Source organism: Cyrtonyx montezumae, unplaced genomic scaffold, assembly GCF_038088225.1.
Source record: "Cyrtonyx montezumae isolate F1298 unplaced genomic scaffold, pur_monq_1.0 scaffold_4, whole genome shotgun sequence".
In the NCBI taxonomy this organism is placed as follows: Eukaryota; Metazoa; Chordata; class Aves; order Galliformes; family Odontophoridae; genus Cyrtonyx; species Cyrtonyx montezumae.
This window is the reverse complement of record NW_027072045.1, coordinates 10543580-10563112: the sequence shown is the minus strand read 5'-3', so window position 1 is coordinate 10563112 and position 19533 is coordinate 10543580. Positions and strand designations below refer to the sequence as shown.

The window sequence follows — 19533 nt, the reverse complement described above, 5'->3', positions numbered from 1 at the left end:
CAAATAAAGAGAAGAAACAAGCAGCTAAGGACCTCCATAGTGCAGCACAGGTCCTCAAGCATTTTAAGCCAATTTCCCTTCATCTATGAGCAGTTCTCTGATAGTGGTTCCCAGGAACTGTGCTTATTCCCAATTTTAAATTTACATTTTGTGCTTTATGTCTTGGAGAAAGGTAGCTGAAAATTATGGACAAGCTTTCTGTGGTTGGTGCATGGAGCAGGAAGTTTCAAAGATCATGGAAATAGGTCTGTAGGCAGGAAATGGAGTTTGTGACCCCAGCAAGCTAGTACAAGCTAGCAGAGAACTCTCATTTTTCACGTGTAAATCTGTCCACAATTTTTTTTTCTTTTTCTTTTTTTTTTCTGCTGTGTGCTGCCCAGTGCTCATCCCATTGTTCATTTTTAATTACTTTCTGTAAATACGTGGACAGGGCTGCTGATGAGCTGTTTAAATCTCAGTGCTGATAATGCAGGATCTCGTAGAGGGGAGATGAATTTAATGGAAAGGATCAGTGCTAGCCTTTCAGACATCTACCTGAAACGATCACTGTTCTTTCTGGCCGCTGCTCCTCTTCTCCAATATGGATATCTCCTGCTAGAGAGCATGACTGGCATTGACTTGGCACTTCTTACTTGTTCTGAAGACTTGTTCTGAAGTTCACTGTCAACCTGCTGAAGAAACTGCAATGCCTTTACATTTTAATTTGTGGGAAACAGAGTTACATATCTACTGTGGGGTATGTGCAAAGCACTTTGCCAGCTTGGAATTGGCAAGATCTGGAGGAGGGTTTAATGAACTAAAGTAAATTTCATTCATAGTAAAATTTTATGAGCACAAAAGATTGCTATACCATCAAATACTCTGGAGAGCTGCTGAGCACTCTTGTGATTTATGGGCTCAGAGATTCCTAATAATTTTCTGAACAATAGGAGCTCCTTCAGGGACACATTTTCAGCATGGAAAGAACTTTTCTTTCCCTTTCTGTTTATATTTTCTCTGCTTTCACATTAGTCAAATTGTGTCAAGACTCGAGGTTGCTGGATTGAGCAGTCTTGAAGACCTTCTGGCTGTAGTTTAGACAAGAGGTGCATCATATCAGACCTAAATTTAGTGGGTTTAGCACACTAATACAGTGGGATGTCAGGATTTGAAAATACCAGAGAATCTTAAGCTGTTTTAGTTGAATAAGCCACTGAGGATAAGAAATGCACTAACTCCTGTAAACCAAACACAGAGATCTTATAGCAGTGTTTTCAGCCAACAGTGAAGTTTCTGGAAATAAGTGAACGAACAACATATGGGATGAGTGTGTGTATAACATAGTCCACAAGAAAGTTATTGCAGAACAAGAATGTCATTTATTTCCAAAGGGAAAGGAATGATTTTTCTGATTATCCTTCACCCATCCCCATTTCTGTCTTGAAAACTGAAGCAGTTTATTGAATTTTCAGGTCATTTAGTTTTGTGTAAGCTCGGCTTTAAATTGCATTTTCCAGAGGGTTTGTGTTGCCTTGAGGGAGCTGTAATTCAGCCTGACCTATTTCCTAGCTCTGTCCTGCAGCCCGGTCCTCCTGTTTTCCTTCTCTGCCAGCTGAGCTGCTTGGTGCCCCCAGGGATACCTGCCTCTGCCCTGTGGGAGGAGGAGAGACTCTTCCTACCTGAACTGTGTTCCTTGGAGAAAAATGCAGTTCAGCATTCAACTGGCTTGAAATTAGTTTTTGGGAGGTTGATTTCATGAAGAGAAGCAAGACAGTTTCATTTGGGACTATAAGGGTGTTTTCTTCATTTTTATTAAAAAAATATGCTTAAGTGAAAGTTTTTGTTTCTGAATCAATACCACTTAAAACTACATTTCTTTTCCCCAGAGCAAAATGTTTTCATATTTAAGTGTAAGACTGGGCTGTGGGGTGGAAATTCTAGATTTTCCTCACTTCAAGGGAAGAACAAAATATATGTTATCATTATTATTATTTTTAAGAAGTATGTTAAATGTGAAAACTCCAATTTTCAATTGAATTCATCTTTTAAAATGAAAACCATCAAGATTTTCATACAAAATTACTATGACACAGAAGAACCATGGTTATTTGTTAGTGTTGACAAAAAAAAGCTAAGCTTCTTTACAAAGTGAACATTGAGATCAAAGGTCTAGACTTGAATCAATGAGGATTTTTCTTTCTTTCAACTGTAGGAATTTCATTTTGGATTTAAAAGAAAAGTGTAGTTTTCTTTTTCTTCCATTCTGTTTCAACTAAAATATTCATGTACACAGATGTGCTATAAATGGGGTACTTGATTAGAGCTGCCTCCTCCACCTTCAGAATCATAGAATTGTAGAACTGTTTGAGGGGAGGGACCCTTAAAGGCCACCTGGTCCAACTCCCTGCACTGAACAGGAACACCTACAGCTCATCAGGTGCTCAGAGCCCCTCCAGCCTGACCTTGGGCATCTCCAGGGATGGGGCACCCACCTTGCTGGCATGGCTGGCTCAAGCGTGGCTCACAAGAGCCTCTTGGAATGCCTTCCTTTGCAAGGTTGTGTCAAAAGCACCCTGTGAGAACAGGTCAGTAACCAGACCTATCTTTGAGCTCTGGTTTGTGTCCTAACCTCATGCGAGCTAGCTCTGTGGCAGCACCGTTTGCACCTGTACCTGCCACACTGATGCTGTGAGGAATGTGCCCTTGCAGTGTTTGTCAGTTAGGCCATGTTAAAGCCTCTCCAATCTTCTCTGGTTTTCAAGCTTCCAAACTTGTGAGCATTACAGGTATTGACTTTGGACAGAATTGTCTCAGAAGGCAGTGAGATGGGGTGAAGGCCGTTGGGGCCTACGAAGTGAGTGATTCTGTGGGCAGTGCGCTGCACGCAGCTGCCCTGTGTTACCAGGGCCTCAAGAAACTCCTGCTGCTTCCTGGTACCCTTTGTGAGATTAAAGTGCAAAGGGATGGTTTTTCTTTTGTTCTCCACACCTTAACAACAGTCAGGCATCCTGGGTGGCAATTCCTACAAGTCCTACTAAATAAGATGCCTTTACTTCGGATTTATACCCAGGAGCTGAGTAGGATTCGGCCCCCTCCTGCAGAGCTGGCATTATCCTGATGTTTGCAGGGTTTACTGCAGACAGTTGATATCTTCAAAAATACAGAGCACAGGGGATGTGAGGAGAGGCGTACAGAACGCTGGAGGATTATGGATGCTGCCTCCATTTGGAACTGCAACTTCTGGAAGAATTATCCTGATCAAATTTCAGCAGAATAGGGAAGGGAAGCTTCCTTCAAGTAGCTTAGGGATCCAGGATCTGCTGGCTTCATTAGAAGTCCTGCTGGTTTCATGGTGATTTAGGTGTCAAAAGACGGAAAATACCTTTATGAAACCTCTCCAGAGCTGTGAGCAATAGGGAGTCACTTGGCAAGGCAATGGTTGTGCTGTAGGGCATGGCTTCTGAGAGCCTCTTGAGAGAATTTCTGTGGGGTTGTGGGGTGCGTTCTAAAAACATCACTCATCAGGTTTCAGTTGTGAGCAGGCTGTGCTGCTTCCATTCTTTGGTGTAAGTGGATGCTGTGTATGTATCTCAGTGGCTGTGACTGGCATCTGGTTCTTCATTTGTATGGGAAGGTGTGTGCAGGGTTTAAGTTGCAATAAAAAAAGGCATTGTCCTTATTTCCCCACTGCACAGAAACAGTTTAGGCTGACATGGGCTTGCATATGCTGACTCAAATCTGCCTGGCAGGTTTCTTTTCACACCCTGCTGGAAGCAGCTTGGCTTTTATTTCCCTCCTAAAGGTCTCTGCATTGGGAAATAAAAGGAAAAAATGCAACTGGGGAGGGTTCTGTGAATCCAGTAGAGAGAGGGATGCTCAGAGCATCTTTTCAAAAGCTATTAAGTTGGGCACTGCCTGCATAGTCACGTACCAAGGTCCTTACAATTTGAACAGGTGTCTTCCTGGTATTATGCTGATGGTAACAAACTGCTGCAGCCTTTGTGATATTCATTAATCCTTTGGTATTTTTCCTTTCTGCGAAGCTTTAAGACTTCTCACCCAGTCTTCACCCAACACCTTTCAGCTAGGAGACCCAAACAAAAGGAGTGGCAAGTCCCACTGTTGTGGGAGGAGGAAGAGGGAGGGAGAAAATAAAAAATATCTTCTGGAGTAGTAAGGTCCTTGTTACAGCAAAGGTAGTTCTGGGCAAAATGGACTACTTTGCTGGACAGGGATCTTCATAAACAAACTTGCCATTACTTTCCATGGTGACTACGTGGTTCACATCAGCATCTTGAGAGAAAAAGGAAACTGTCAAGTGTATTTTCTGATTGGGCTGTTGGTTTAACAAGGGTGCACCCAATCCCATTCCTGGCCTTAAATAACATAGATATAGAGAAGGCAACTCACAATGTTCAGTTAATTCATGTTGGTAGGTTTTATTTAAAATGCAGAACATCTCTGTGATTAAAATAAATGTTACTGGTTACATGATGCACTAGGATAATGATTTTCCTTTTTTTTTTTTCTTTTTTTTTCCTCTTGATCTCATAATACTGCAACTTTAATGGATAAATGTTAAGCTCTCCTTTGGGTGATTTCAGATGCTTTATGTATTGTTACACAGTTTAAGGAAACCTCTTTTTCTTTCTTTTCCCTTTCTTTTCTAGGTGATTCTCATTCTGACCAAGCTCTATGACTTTAACTTGGGAAGCGTTACCGAGAGCTCTCTGTGGAGGTAAGCAAATCACACAGAACACAACACTGCCTTGTATGGGTGCATTGTGGCTCTTGTAAAACTGGAAGGTGAGCAAGGGCAATTGGAGCTTATCTATGGAGGAGAGGGGAAGGAATACAAGATAAACGTGAAATTGCTTTTTGAAGGTGGACACGTGATTGAGAAAGCATTGATTTGACAGACTGAAGTGTGCATATGTGAGGCTGTCTTGATGTAAGGTGTTTCCTTGATGCCCAGAGGAGCTTGGTTTCATTCAGTCCTCTTGAGTTCCTCTCTTCATTCCCTGGAGCCTCTGCCACCATGCTGGTAATGAGAATACTCTCTGTAGATGGTACATGCTTACTGGAGGAAGTGTTTAAGATTATTTGCAATCCAGTACCTGGTGTGGACTTAGCAGATCTCAGCCACGTTCCTCAGCCTCGTGATCTGAAATGTTCATTTTGGCAGTGAATCGGTGATGCCTGAGGCTTTGAGGGCAGCAGCCACCAAAGTATAAGATCACAGTGAGGTACTGGCATCCTCAGAACTGTGGGTAAACTCAGATAATGTCATGTGCCTGTCATCTGTCAAGTTTCTGATCGTGTGCAGGAGATGGAGTGTGTTGGGAAGAGGGAGTGTGGCAGAGGCATTGGAGGAAGCACCAGTGCTTTGTGTTAGATTTACCTTTTCTATTATGGAGGTTGCCCAACATCCAGGAATTGTTGGTGAAAGTTGTTGCTGTTTTGTAACCACTGCTCCAGGTGTAAGTAAGCAGCTTCTGAGCAGGTGGGCTACTATCCTTTCTTCCTAGTTAATTTGAAAGCTCCTATTTTGGGAGTGTGATGTGGGATCATCTTCATTAATACATTGAAGGGTTAATTGTTCAGTAGAGCTCTTGAAACTTCTCAGTTTGCACAGTTACTCCAAAGCCTAATTGTGCTGTACAGTGGCAAGCTCCAAAGGTATAAATAACCATGCAGCTAATAAGAGAGAACACGATAATTTCCACTTACTCTGGTACTTTTCAAGATATTTAAGCCTTAAAAACTTTTTCCTCTTTACCTAGCAAGTACAAATGGCACTGTGATTGTACTTTAAATGTAATTGCTTGGCAATCTGCTCTGCATAAATAATGTAACAGGCAGACAAATTCTGTCCTAATACTGATCTTGCAGCAGTACCTGAGCAATACAGAAAGGTAACAGCAGCAACACTCTTGATGTTTTCCCAGTGACAGAAATTGGGTATTTGATCATCCTGGGAAATGCGCTGACTTGTGAATGGGTTTCAGGTGGTTCTGAGGCACCTCTGTCACTCTTCTGCAGTGAAACAGAAACCTTTGTGTGGTCTAGAGACTCAGAGGGGTGGAGAAGTCAGAATTCCTGGGTTCTTTTCGAGGGTTATTTTCCAGGGAGAAATGGTCAAAGTAAGAGCTAGAGTTTCTGGGCTCTAAACATTAGTTTCCCACCTGCAAAATTCAGGATTCTACACTTCAGAGGGAAGTGTGGTTTCTTAGAGACCAGCTTTGATTTTCTTTGGTAAGGATATTGTAGCAAGAGAAACAGATACTGTGTGGAAGCAATAAGCTGAGAGAGACTACCTTTCTCAGGATATTCTGTTCCATTTCTACATTAAGGTGCCTGAAACTTTGAATTGTATAAGTAGATAGTTTTTAACGCTTTCTCAGTTTTTGAGAACCTGAAAATTTCACAAGGAAGATCTGTCATTGCAGAGCTAATTTTAGTCTTCTGACCATACATTTGCTTTAGTTATTTATTTTTCTGTAGAATCTTTCAAAATCAGCTTTGAGTTGCAGGAGCTGGGTGGGCTGTGTTGAATGCAAATATCATGTTATCATCAGCAGGATGATAATTTCCATTATTATTTCTTCTTTTCCTGTTTTCTGGGACTGGATTGTTTTTTTCTCCTAACCAAGTACCCTGTCCATCTGAGCAGTACTGTGATGCCTATACTGAGCACTTGGCAAACAGTTACTGCCATAAGAAAGGAGTGGCTTTTGTGAGAGAGAGAAAAGAAGGACACAACAGTGCTTCAAAGGACAGAGTGGAGTGGAATGCAGTCTTCAAATATCATCATGCCTCTGCCTGCTTCATGCATCGAAAGCTTTTGTTCTGTTTCCCCTGGGTTATAGCATAAGATACTTCTTTTAATGGAAAATGCTATATAAGAAATTTGTAATCCCTGCATGTAAATATAAGGACAAGTAAATCGATACAAAAATATCCTGAATGTAATTAAAAAAGAGAGCAAGAACAGGATAGAATTAAAAGTTATATTGGATACTGCTCCTCTATCAAGCTGATAAAAATTTAGACAGAGGAAATGCTAGTCAGCATTTGAATGCAGGAGCACAGATGTAGCTCTAGTAGGTAAATCCATGTTTCTGAGGCCCAAAAATATCACAGAAAAAGCCTCAGTTGCTCCTGGAGCAGCCAGCCTTGAGGCAGTCAGCTTCAAGGAAAAACATACTTCCTTCCATATTGTGAATCTTGCATCTCTTCTTGGTAACAAGGAATGTCTGTCAGTTGGGGTTTATAGTTTTGTTTTTTTCACTAAGAGAGAGGAGATTTTTTTAATGTTTTTTCCTCCTGTGAAGGAAAGCTACCTTATTGTGATTGAACTTGTGACAGCATGAGTTATCAAAATTTGTTGTGAGAGATGTTTTCATAAAGGCAGGATATATAGTTGTAAAATTAGGTAAGCTTTTAAGGTATAGCAACATTTCATTGCTTCTCATTTCCTAACAAATTATCTACGTTGCTAGTTCTTGAGAATCCAGCTAGCATTCTGTCTGCTTTTATTTAAAAGTTGGATTAAGAAATAGAACTATGTTTTCTGTAGCATTTTCCTTTTAGTGAACGCTTCATTATTATTAAGTGGAAAACAGTCTTCCCTCTTAATCTGTAATCTAGAGTGATTTTGATTTGAAGTACTATTGGAGAACCTCCAGTTCCCAAACCCTCTGTCAGCCAGGATCCCTGCACCCAATTTCAGCTCCCGTGATGAATGTGATCATGCAACCGTTGTCTGTCGTAAAATAGGAACTGTGTCTGCAAAGAGTAGCAACCAGGCTGCCTCATGGAGCTGTGATCTCAGAAGGTATCTCTCAAACCCAGGGGAATTTTAAAGGGTTGGATATACAAAAAGGATTGTTTAAAAGACATCATTTCACAAGCAACAGTTGAAGACTGAGTTTTTTAGCCTGTTTTTCTGTGGAAAATTTCAAACAAATTTCATTAGGACATGAAGAAAAAAGTCTGTTCAATGGTGTATTTCTTGAAATGCTTGTTCATAATGCTTCCAGGTGTTGTGACTGTGATAGATGAGGTTTGGTTTCAAATGTATGCTGTGCTCAGATGTAATATATGGGGTGCTCAGTAGGTTAGACAGAAGGCATAAAGTCTTTTCATTAGTTAAGCTTGTTTCTATCCAGTTGTTTCCTTTTTGTTTATGAGTGTGAATAATCAGGAATATATTGAGCTCCTTTTCTTATTCTGTGGACTTCAAGAATTCAGAAATTTTTACAAGCAGAGGAATCTTACGAGATTTCCTTGCTTGTCCTATGTCCTATTTGATCTGTACACTTCTGAGATTTGTGAACTTTCTGTATAAACATTTAAAGTTATTGCAATATTTCAAGTGTTTTCATCTCTTTTAGACAGCATAGGATGAGCAGTTTTTCTTCTAAAATAACTAGAATAGGAGTGTTTAGTTGCTGTTTGTTGTTGTTGTTTGCTTGTTTCTTTATGTTATTTTTCTTCTGCTGTCACCTTATTTAGTATCCAGGAGCAGTTCTAATTATTTGACTTCTGGTAGCTAAAAAGGCAGTCTCCATCCCAAGGGAACTTTCAATCTCCAATGAATGCAAAGAAACAAAAGGGTAATACAACAGACAAGAGAAGCCCAAGATACTAGAGATTTATTTATGTTCCATATGTTATGTTCCATGGGATGGCCATGAATGCAGCACATCAGCTAATTAGGCAGTGGGGAATAGTTCAAATTTTCCTCTGAAGTGTGAGCACTTGTACGTGTCAGCTCTGAGTCCCTGCTGCCATTTTACCCACCTTTGATTGGTCCCCTGGAATTTCTGTCCTCTGTCTCTGGTCCCAGGCTAAATAATTTGATGGCATATAATGCTATCCCATGCATTAACCCATACTGAAAATAATAACTGACTCTTTTGTAAGATGCTAAAATATTACTAAAGGTATTTTTACATAAATTTATTTTTGTTTTCTTGCTTATTAACCAAGAAATTGTGTTTCTATGGCAGCAAAAATTCCTCCATTGTGTTTTTTGGTTTTGTTTTTTTTATTCTTGTGGCTGCTGGGCCTGAAGAGATTGGTCTGTCTTCTCAGATCTGTGTAGATTTAGAAAAAAACTTTCAGCTTTTTACAGGAGACAGCTGCAAAACATATCAGCTACCACACTAATCTTAAAGCAGAGAGAAAAAAAAACAAACCACTCAACTTGGTTGCAAGCTGCCTTATCTCTTGCGCTGTTCTTCTATTCAATTCAGTTTGAATTACCATGAGGTTATATGGTATTTCTGCCTATATCCTTGCATTTTAATCTCCTGTACTATCTTCAGAGGCCACCAGCATCTTTTGGTGTACCTCTAGCATTTGTTCATGCTGCTTTCTGAGCCTTAGGTTCATGCAGCACACGTGTAGCTGGCTTCAGATAGTGCTGCCCTGCAGGTGTGAAATGGTGTAGCCTTGGCTCACCTTCAGAGCTGGGGTTTAATCTCCCTGCTCTAAATTTACCTGTCTACAAGACAGGTGAGGATGAAGGGAGAGATCAGGAGATTCAATGAGCATGACTGAAATTTCCATGCCATCCTTTGGAATGAAGCTCATCTTGAACCAGGTCATGGCCCAGCCAGAACTTCATTTGAAGGGCTTCTTCTCTATTGGCAGTGCATTGCTTAGACTGTGGAGCTGAGATAGGCAATTCCTGGCTTGTGCCACCACCTCTTGCTCAGCATCACTATCCTGAAATGGGGCAGTGTGGTTTCACTGGAATTTTCTGAAGTGAAATAGTCTCCAACGACCAGCTGGCATCTCCCTGCAATATTGTCAGATTTGATTGTATCTATTGTTTTTCACTATTAAGCTGACAACATGCATCTCAAATAGATGCTGTTTTCTGGAGGACTGTATTGAGGCATACAATTAATAGAGCTGATTTTCAGAGTAATAATGCTTCCTGTTACTGCATCTTATTTGGCATTTTTAACAGAGTAGCAAAATAAAGAATTAATCTGCTGATGAAAAGAAAGGTTTCATCATATCTGCAGTCAGCTATCTATGCATGGAGGGAAGGAGCTGGCTTGGATATTCACGCACATCCTTTACCTGTCTCAGGTTCAAAAAGCAGGATCTCCAAAAGTTTAGTGACTTTTTTTTTTTTAAAGGAGTGCAGTGTGAGTAAGGGTTGCTCAACAGTGCTCTCAGCACCCGCAGTTGAGATTTGTGTGGAACTAGAGTAGAGTCCCAGGATAATTCAGTTCTTTTATCTCTAGTACTCCTGCTGATATGTATTTTGTCTGCAGTGGGTGATTCAGGTTGCCTTGGCTCAGTGCAGCCTGTTTGTTAGTTGCTGGATGCCATGCCATGCATGGAAGCCATGCTTGAGCTACTGGAGAGCTGTGCAGTAGCTTTGTGTTGGTCTGTTCCTGAGCTAGGTGCTGCCAAATGGGGGTCGTGGCTGTTCAGTAAGAAACAGTTTCTTGGCCCAAATAGCTATGTGGTCATTACCTGTGAAGAACAGAAGACACAGCATTCCTGAACCAAGTGGGAAATTTATTCTTTGCTCTCATGGTTAAGTGCTTGCTTATTTTGGAGAAATAGGTCTTGTTCTCTTGCTCAGGCTGACTTATCAGGCTTGGCAGGGACACTTGACATCTGTGTTTGTCCAGCTGCACGTGTGTTGTAACAAGCATCAGAAAGTGGGTCCTAGCTCAGAAGGAGGAGAGAGAAAAGCTTGACAGCTGGAAAGAGTTGTTGAGTATCAGCCAGGAGAGAAATTAATGGGCAAAGGGCATTGCCTTAGGAACGCTAAGGGGATACTAAATGCTTGTGAAAGACCAAATGTAAAGGCTTTTCTGTGCTCTTTTCATACCTATTAACAGTGATGAAGGGGTGGCTTAGCCTCTCTATGTTCCCTGGTTTAGAGGGTATCTGTGATGAGAGGGTTACAAATTGCAGATCATTAGATAGTGATAGCCATTCACCTTTGTATCCCACTGTACAAGTGAAGCCATTTGAAGTAACTAATTATGACCTGTTTCAAAACTGCTCTTCTGGTGATTCATTATCCTTCCAATTGTGGTATCTGAGAGACTTAAACAGGTCTTTTACTTGTTCTGACTTCTGGAAATGTGTATATGATATTGTCTTGGTTTGATAGGGCTACATGGCCAGATATACATGTCCATGGGATTAAAAAAGAGGGAGAGGGGAGAATAAAATCCAGAGAGGAGGAAACTGCAGGGTTCTTCCTCCTTGAATATTCCAGGTATTGTTCAGAGCATGCGTTCTTTGCAGTTCATTATTTAAAAGAGATGCTGGCATTGCAGCAAAACAGATAAAATCAGTTAAAACTGTTCTAAGACTGTTTTAAACACTTGTTTTGGGAACCAATAATGAAAATTATTAGGATTTTCTTAAATTTCATACCATGTTTTAGAATCATGCATAATCAGTAATAGGTAATAGGAAATAAGATGATCTTACTTCATTCTTTGACTGCTGTAGAGAATCTTCTGTCTCCTTCCCTTGCTTTAGCAAGTAGTTAAGTTAATATTGCCTCAGAGATGTAGGGAACTGAGGGAGACAATGCAAGGCCATCCAAAAAGTAGTAACCCAGCAAATGTGAGTCTAAAAGCTTTTCTACTTGTCTTTGGGTGGTGCACAGGTGCAAGTCGTCCCCCCCCCCCCCCCCCCCCTTGTTTATTAAAACGCTTTAGTCTTGTTTCATGGAGCTCATCTGTCTTGTGTGAACCAGTCTTCTGGATGCCCCATTTATTGTGTCTCTTAATTGTTCCATCAATGACCTTTCTATGGGGGTGGCAATTTCATCATGGGACATGGGACCTTTTGGATTTGATAATCTTTTGTTTGCCAAAATAGCTCTGAGACTAATTGCGAAGACTTCCCAGAAGATGTTAGTTTACAAATTTTAATGACACTTATGATTTATTAATGTGCTTCTCCCTGCATCTGCTCATCCCTATTCCTTGGTGGAATTCCTGCTGAATCAGATAGAATTAATAAAAACAAAACTGCAGATTGTAATGGTGTTTTAACAAGGCTGTTAATTAAAAACTTTTAGTAATATTCAGAGTGTTTTATTATTATTTCTGATTCTCTGAAGACGCAGGTAAGTCTTGGCTTTGATGACTTTCTGCCTTGGACCCTCAGTTTTGTAAGGGATGTCATTCAGTGATGATAGATAGCATAGAAGTTCATGTTTGTGTATGCAGGTAGCTCACTGAGTGCAACACATCCTTTCTTCTGCCCTTCATCCACAAATCATAGACCAGAGTAGAATCTATCTTTAAGGTTGGATAAGACCTCTAAGATGACCAAATGCCATAACTACTTGTTTCTTGAACACCTCTAAGGACAGTGACCGTATCACTTCTCTGGGCAGACTGTTCCATTACCACTCTTGAAGAGAAGAATATTTTCCAGATATCCAACCTGAACCTCCTCTAGTTCAACTTTGTTAAATCCTATTGCTAGTTACCTGAGCCAACCCCCACCTCTCTATAGGAGTTGTAGAGAGTGAAAAAATCTCCCATGTCCACTCTTCTACAGACTAAACAATCCTGGTTCCTTTAGCTACTACTCATAGGACTTGTGCTCCAGCTCCTTCACTGCTTAGTTGTCCTTCTCTGGACAGGCTCCAGGGCTTCAGTGTCTGTCTTGTAATGAGGGACCCAAAACTGAAAACAGTATTTGAGGGGCAGCCTCGTCAGGGCTGAGTGCAGGGGGACAATCATCTCCCTGGTCCTGCTGTCTACACTATTTCTGATACAAACCAGGGTGCCATTAACCTTCTTGGCCTTTTGAGTACTCTGCTGGCTCACGATCAGCACCTCCAGATCCTTTTCCATCATTTAGCTTTAAAGATACTGCCTTAAGCACGTAGCATTGCATGGGGTTGTGTGACTGAAGTGCAGGAATTGGCAGCTTGGTCTTGTTGAACCTCAATATCCCAAATCCCTCTGTAGAGCCTTCTTACCTTCAAGCAGGTCAACACTTCCTCCCAGCTTGGTGTCATCTGCAAACTTTGAGGGTGCACTCAATCCCCTTGTCCAGATCATCAATAAAGATATTAAACAGGACTGTCCCAATACTGAATTTTTGGGAGCACTACTAGTGTTTGGTTGCCAGCTGGATTTCACCTTACAGTGCACAGGGATGGTGGTTCTTGTTCCTTCTTGAGGAACATCCAGTCTTTCTGGACCTCTTTGCCCTTCAGGACTGTCTCGTAAGGCACTCTCTCAGCCAGTGTCCTAAACAATCCAAAATCTGCCATCCAAGGAGTCCAAGGCAGTGGTTTTGTTACCCTTCTCATTTCACCAAGAATTGAGAACTCTGTCATTTCATAGTTACTGTGCCCAAGATGGCATCTGACCACCACTTCTCTCACCAGCCCTGTTTGTAAGCAGCAGGTCTAGGGGAGCACCTTCCCTGTTGAGGCCCTCTCACCAGCTGTATCAAGAAGTCATCTTCCTTGCAGTTTAGCAACCTTCTAGACTGTTTCCTCTCTGCTGTGGCTTCAAAGCAGGGCTACTTTGCTGAACTCATTAACTTCCAGATATGTGTCTCTGGGAGTTTATGCTCTGGGCAGTGATTGTAGATGGTGCAGAAACTTTTAGGTGAGGAGCGTTTGCGCTGAAATAGACCTAGAAAGGTCATTTAATTGCATGTTAATTTTGATCTTGTAGTCTACTGGGTTTTTGGTCTGTTCCTGTTAATAATTTGGTTTGAGTCTGAGGTTACATCTTGTTTTCTGGGTAGAAACAGAGGGGTCAAGAGGAAAATATTTTATCAAAATTCAAAACTTTTTGAAGGAATGTTCTTAGGTTGAAAAGAGAATTCCAGGTAAAATGGAAAAGAGGGCAAAAGTGGGCTTTGTTTTGATTTTTTTTCTTACATTTCAGGTGAGAGCCCCAAGCAGCCATCTCTCTTTTCCTCTCTCCTCTGCAGCTGTTGAATTATTTATGTTCCATGAAAGATCTCCAACAGGAGAGGCTGTGAATCTCTCCAGGGAAAGGACTGATGCTAATCTTACACATGGAAGATCCAAGTTCAAGCCCTTGCTCTGAATGAGCATAAAAGGAAGTGCTTTTTTATTCCACAAGTAATTAAATTGTGTAACTCATTGCTACAGGATGTTGTGAGGCAGAAATAATAAAAGCATAATGGATTTCAGAGGGGAACTCAGTGAATTAATGGAGGATATTTCTGCTGGTGGCTATTAAACCTGATAGTGTGGCTGTAGCCTCTGGCTTACGGTAATTATTTTATGATATGACATTCAAGAAACAGACAGGTCTGCAGCCTTTGGATCAGTGTTGCAAAAATGTTATCCCTTCTTCGTTATCTGTTCTTCAGCAAGAGCTATTCATGCTTCTGATAGAATAGCCTAAGATTGTACTGAAAACATGTTATGCTGCAGCATTTTAGGGGATTAGTGGTTTGACTCTCCGAGTCAAGAGAGGAGATGATGGAGTGAGTGTTGAGAGGAATCGTGCTGTCTTTGCTGTTTCTTGTAATTTTCCTGAAACATCTGTATGACAGGTTTGTGGCCAATACAGATTTTTTATTTGACTTACTGTGGCTGTCTTAAGCAACCACGGGATTTGAGTCTTCCACATCATGGGTGAATTCTTAATCCGTTATCCAGTTGGTGACTTAGACATAACTAAATTTTCTAGACAGTCTTTTCAGTCAGATTCTGCCCACATCTCGTATCTTTCCATTCCAAAAAGCTGGGTGAATGAATAGGAAATGTAGGAAAATTAACACTGAAAGCGGCATTCTAGTGTTGATACAAATTTAAAGGTCTTGGTGTGTTTTAATGTAATTTGAGTTGGGGGGAGTGGGAAAGTGTTAGAACCATATGGTTACCCCTGATTTTGCAGTTTACATATGGTACATTTGATGTATCTTCTCTGACTTTGTTAATGAAATTCTCTGATTATGAGTTCCTCAAGAATAGAGGCGTCCTTATCATTAGAAATGTGTTTTGGGGTTCAGGTAATCTTCTTAGGCATTTAGACCTGTGATTTTGGTGGGTAAGGCCAGAGGAAACTGTGCCAAAACTGAGTGTGTTCTTGAAGTATTGCAGCTGCCATGGAGTTATCTTGTCAGGATCTTGTCTCTGACAGGTTAAACGTGTTTGTAGTGTTTTGCCTACTTGTTTAGAAAAGTAGCAAGGCAGCAATCAGGAGGGATTTTGTAGCCAAGAACCTGCTGTTGCAGATCCTGTGGGTGTTGTGACTGTTGCTGCATCAGCAGAGCTGCATCTGTTAACAGGAATTGGCTATTCCATCTCTTCTTTATCATTTGGAACAGCAATTCCATTGCTCTCATTAGAGAGCTGCTCCTTTTGTTATTTCATCTTACATTCTAATTAGATTTGGATGCCAACTGCAAAACTTTTTTTTTGCAGTAAGCCACACTTGAAGATGAATTTGTTTTGGTCTCATTAATGTCTTTTTCTGATTTCTTTTTACCATATTGAGGATTTTCATTGGCACAGATTAGAAGCAGGTACATTTAACATGGGTGTATGCCAGTATTAATGAAAACTACACATTGAATTCACTTATAAATATGCAAACAGATAATTGCAAAATAAAGACTTTCATAATAAATCATATAAGAACTTTCATGCTAGATCAGATCTGGTAGGACTTGGAAAGTTTGAAAAGAAATGCCCAAAAAGAAAATAATACACGTCTTATAAAATTAATTTGTGTGGATAGAATCTCCAGTAAAGCTAGGGAGGAAGCATCTCTTACTTGAGGAAAGGCTGAGCAACCTGGGGCTGCTCATCCTGGTAAAGAGAAGACTCAGGGGGATCTCATATTGTTTTTGCGCATAAGACAGACTGAGAAATACTCCTTTCACTTGTGCCCGATGGCAGGACAAGAGACAGAGAACACAAGAGGTCCTGTCTGAACATCAGGAAACACTTCTTACTGTGGGGGTGACTAACAACTGTCAGAGATTGTCCAGAGGGGTCATGTAGCCTCCATCCTTAGAGATATTCCAAAGCTGTCTGAACATGGTGATGCTAGATATTGCTAGATACTGCTACTTGTGCAGGGAGTGGTTGGACCAGCTGAGCTCTAGACATCTCTTCCAATCTCAGCCATTCTGTGCTTGTGTAAAGAATAAAGAAGCATCAGACTGAGGTTCAGGACAAGTGGAAGACTTTCATTCTTACAGCAGTGTGTACTTGATCTATGGGTCTCCTTGCTGGAGGATGTTTTGGAAGCTAAAGTTCACATAGGTTCAAGAGGAGTCTAGACAGGTTGCTAGAAGCAAAAATCTGTCAAGATTTTATTACATGGAAAGACTTTAGGGAACTTTCTAAGTCACAGATACACTTCCCCTTGCTCTTCAGACACTCAGGTCTAGATCAAGAGCCAGCAGATACTCACAGTGCATCCTTTCTGTGTTGATGCCATCTCATGGTTGCTGGGGGATGCAGTTCACTGTGTTAAGCCCAAGCTGTATTTTAATGTTCGTGATTTGTTTCTCTTTGAGTAAGCTGTTCTTTTCCTTTCTCTTCCCCTTTTCCTCCTCCCCTGACTTTTCTTTTCCTTCCAATTAGGCTTCAAACCAATTCAAATAATCTTTGGTGCTTTGTACAATGACTGGTCGAATGTAGTGTTTTAACACTGGTTGTGTCTGTTTATATTGGTGTGGGTTTTTTTTCCCCTAATGCACTGTAATTTTATAGTGGCTATAAATAATCTGAAGGATAGAGAAACATTGCTTAGAAGACAATTGGTTCCAGAAATATTTCCATCTTTCTTTTAGTCTGGTCTGTCTTTCATTATCTCTATGTTATGCTCATTAAGATTTCAACGAAGTTAGTAAGTACACAATATCAAACAGTCACTCCTCTGAGCAATATTTACAAAGGGCTACATTTTCCCAGACTAGAAGGTAGCCTTTGAATTATCTATTTATCATATTTTATTCATCTGTAATAATCTGTTAGTTGACCTTTTAACAGTGTAAGCCTGACCAAGAAATAAAAAATGAAAGTTCCTATAAAAAAGCTCCTATAAAACCCAAGATCATAGGATGTTAGTGCATTTTTACATGTAGTATTTCTGCTTCAGAATAAAAACTGTAAAAGATTTGGAACAACTCTATAAATGGATTATTAGGGCCAGTTACCTTAGAGAACTGCCTCTGTAAATATTAGAAGGTGCTTGTTTTCAGTTATCTCTGAACTTACTGCTCAGGTGCCTGAATCTGGCAACAAGCTGTCTGCAGGAGCTGGTCATTCAGCATCCTGCAGGTCTGATCAGAGATGAAGATATGATACTGCATTGTAATAGTTCAGGGACATAGCCCCAGAAATCTTGAGATCTGCAAAAGGGTTGATAAATATTTTTGTATGTATCTTGTAGTCTAGCTCAGAGTATCTGTGAGGAAAATGATGATAAGACACCAGCTAAAGGAAGGAGGCTGGTCTGTTGTTAATGCCATTACTGACAAGTCTTACCCAAAATCAGGCAGTAGTTTTTTCCTGGCGGTGAGATGGGTACTATGAAGGTTCCTGAGTGAAACTTGGTACATTAATGATGTGAATATTTGCAGCTGTCTGTACCTGCTGCCAGGGATTAGGTGCTTGACAGCAGAGTTGGTTGGGATGAATGGATGTGTGCAGCTCAGCTGTGCCCCTTTGCAACCCTGGGTCATGGCATGAACTCACTTAGGTGGCCTGAGTTAAGTTGCTGTTGTCCAAGTAGGGCAGTACTGGCACTGTCTGTTACCTCCAATGGAGAATCTGGTGGCACAAGTTAGTGTAAGCCCTGAATAGTTCAAAAGCTACCTGAAGAGCTATGGAAAAGGGAAGAGCAATCCATGGCTAAAACGTGGGGTCAAGACTACAAGTCTGAAGCTCTCAAAAAGTAATTAGTCCCATAGAAAGAGAAATGCACTTAATATTTAACCTCTTGCTTCATTTCTCAGAAATGCTAGAAATAGCAGTGTTTTGCTCTAAGAAGGAAGCTTGTTTGTTGGCTGTGATTGACTGTTGGCCCTGGAGCGACAGGAGCAGCGGATTCAGAGCAGAAGACAGAACAGCATGGGGAAGAGTTATATGCTCACAAGTTTAGGCTGTGGGGTCTGGTGTGGGAACAGGACAGCTGTACAGTGGTCACGTCACACGACTCAGCTCCAGAGCATGTATGAGCTTCCTGATGACTTCAGCAAGCCATGATACATCTATGAGTCTCAGGCAATTACTTCAGGGATCACAGGCAAACTGTAGAACTTGATGTGCCCCAGATACTGGTCTCAGTAAAGATGACTTGTGAGAGAGCATGTATTTTCCTTGGGTTACCTGTAGCTGTAAGCATGGCTAAGAGCCAAGGCAGGAAGATCATCTGTTAATGCAGTTCCAGATATAATCTTTTATTACCATGCAGTAGTTAAAAATACAGAGTAATCAGTGGACCATGGTACATCATTCAGTGTGCCTGTAGCAGAGTAGAGAATAAATGTCCCATGGAAGATTAAAATCCCATTGATTCTATTATCTGTAACCAATAAAAGTGAAAGAGACGTCTATGAGGAATGCAGAGTTAACACGGCACATTTAACTTTGTACCCACAAGAGCTTGTTTTCTGTTTTGTGTAAGACACAGGAAACCATCCAAGATCAACTTCGTTGGTTTTGAGAAGTGCCCATGACAGGGGGAGTCTGTGGTGGACCATCTGCCTCTCTGAGGAAGTAGAGGGAGCTTTGTGCCATCACCACTTTGTGATGGGGCAGAGGAATGTTACTCATTCCACGTGAGGAGTTCATATCTCGTCTCATGGCTCGCTGTATAACATGGTCAGTACAGACAATCCATATTTATTTTGTGAATATTTTATTTCTGTACAATTTCCAAGAGACAAGGGTAAAATCCTCTATTCCTAGGGCATTTTTCTTGTGCTACCTTTATCTCAGAGTCAGTGGTCACTGTTTCCTCTCGTCTGTGTGACAAAAATCATTGCAAATGCTGCAGTAGGCTGTGTTGCAAACTCTTATCTTTAAAAATGACATTCATAAAGGTTAATAATTGGAATGAGCTCTGGCAGTTACTAATTAGCACTATTACACAATCAGCTCACATTCTGGCAGCACTAGGCATACTTAATCAGTCAATTATCATTGATCTCGGAAAGTACTTCTCTAAAGTTAGCATAAGGTGCCTTTGTGAGAGGAGGGAAGGGAATTTGACTCCAGTACAGTGGTCAGGCTGCTGGGAAGATGTGTTTTGAGGGACCAGAGTTGTATATCTGATTAGGATGGACAGATGTGAATTAGAAATCAGGTAGTGCAGAACCACTATCAAACTTGAGATAGGGAACATCTTCTCCTCGCATAGCTGTAATTCATGGGCCAGGTGACTGACTGTCCCAGCCATTTGAAATACTAGGGGAGTTCTGGGAGAAGGCTGATTTTGGGGAAAAATGGATTTAATGGTTTCACTGAATTTACTTTGATATGATGACTTAGAAGTTTCCTGAAAAACTGCTGTGGTGTAAGTTTTTTTCCCC

At 40.9% G+C, this 19533-nt stretch overlaps 2 protein-coding genes across 2 annotated transcripts in view; one reads left to right on the top strand and one right to left on the bottom strand.

Moving 5' to 3' along the window:
• ITPRIP (inositol 1,4,5-trisphosphate receptor interacting protein) overlaps nt 1-19533 on the bottom strand; it is a 434606-nt gene that overhangs the window by 241536 nt on the left and 173537 nt on the right. The window lies entirely within an intron of this gene.
• The window catches only part of SORCS3 (sortilin related VPS10 domain containing receptor 3), a 263753-nt gene that overhangs the window by 75044 nt on the left and 169176 nt on the right, over nt 1-19533 (top strand). The window contains exon 2 of the mRNA XM_065746766.1: nt 4650-4717. Coding sequence (XP_065602838.1) covers nt 4650-4717 — 68 coding nt within the window. The remainder of the gene's footprint in view (nt 1-4649; nt 4718-19533) is intronic.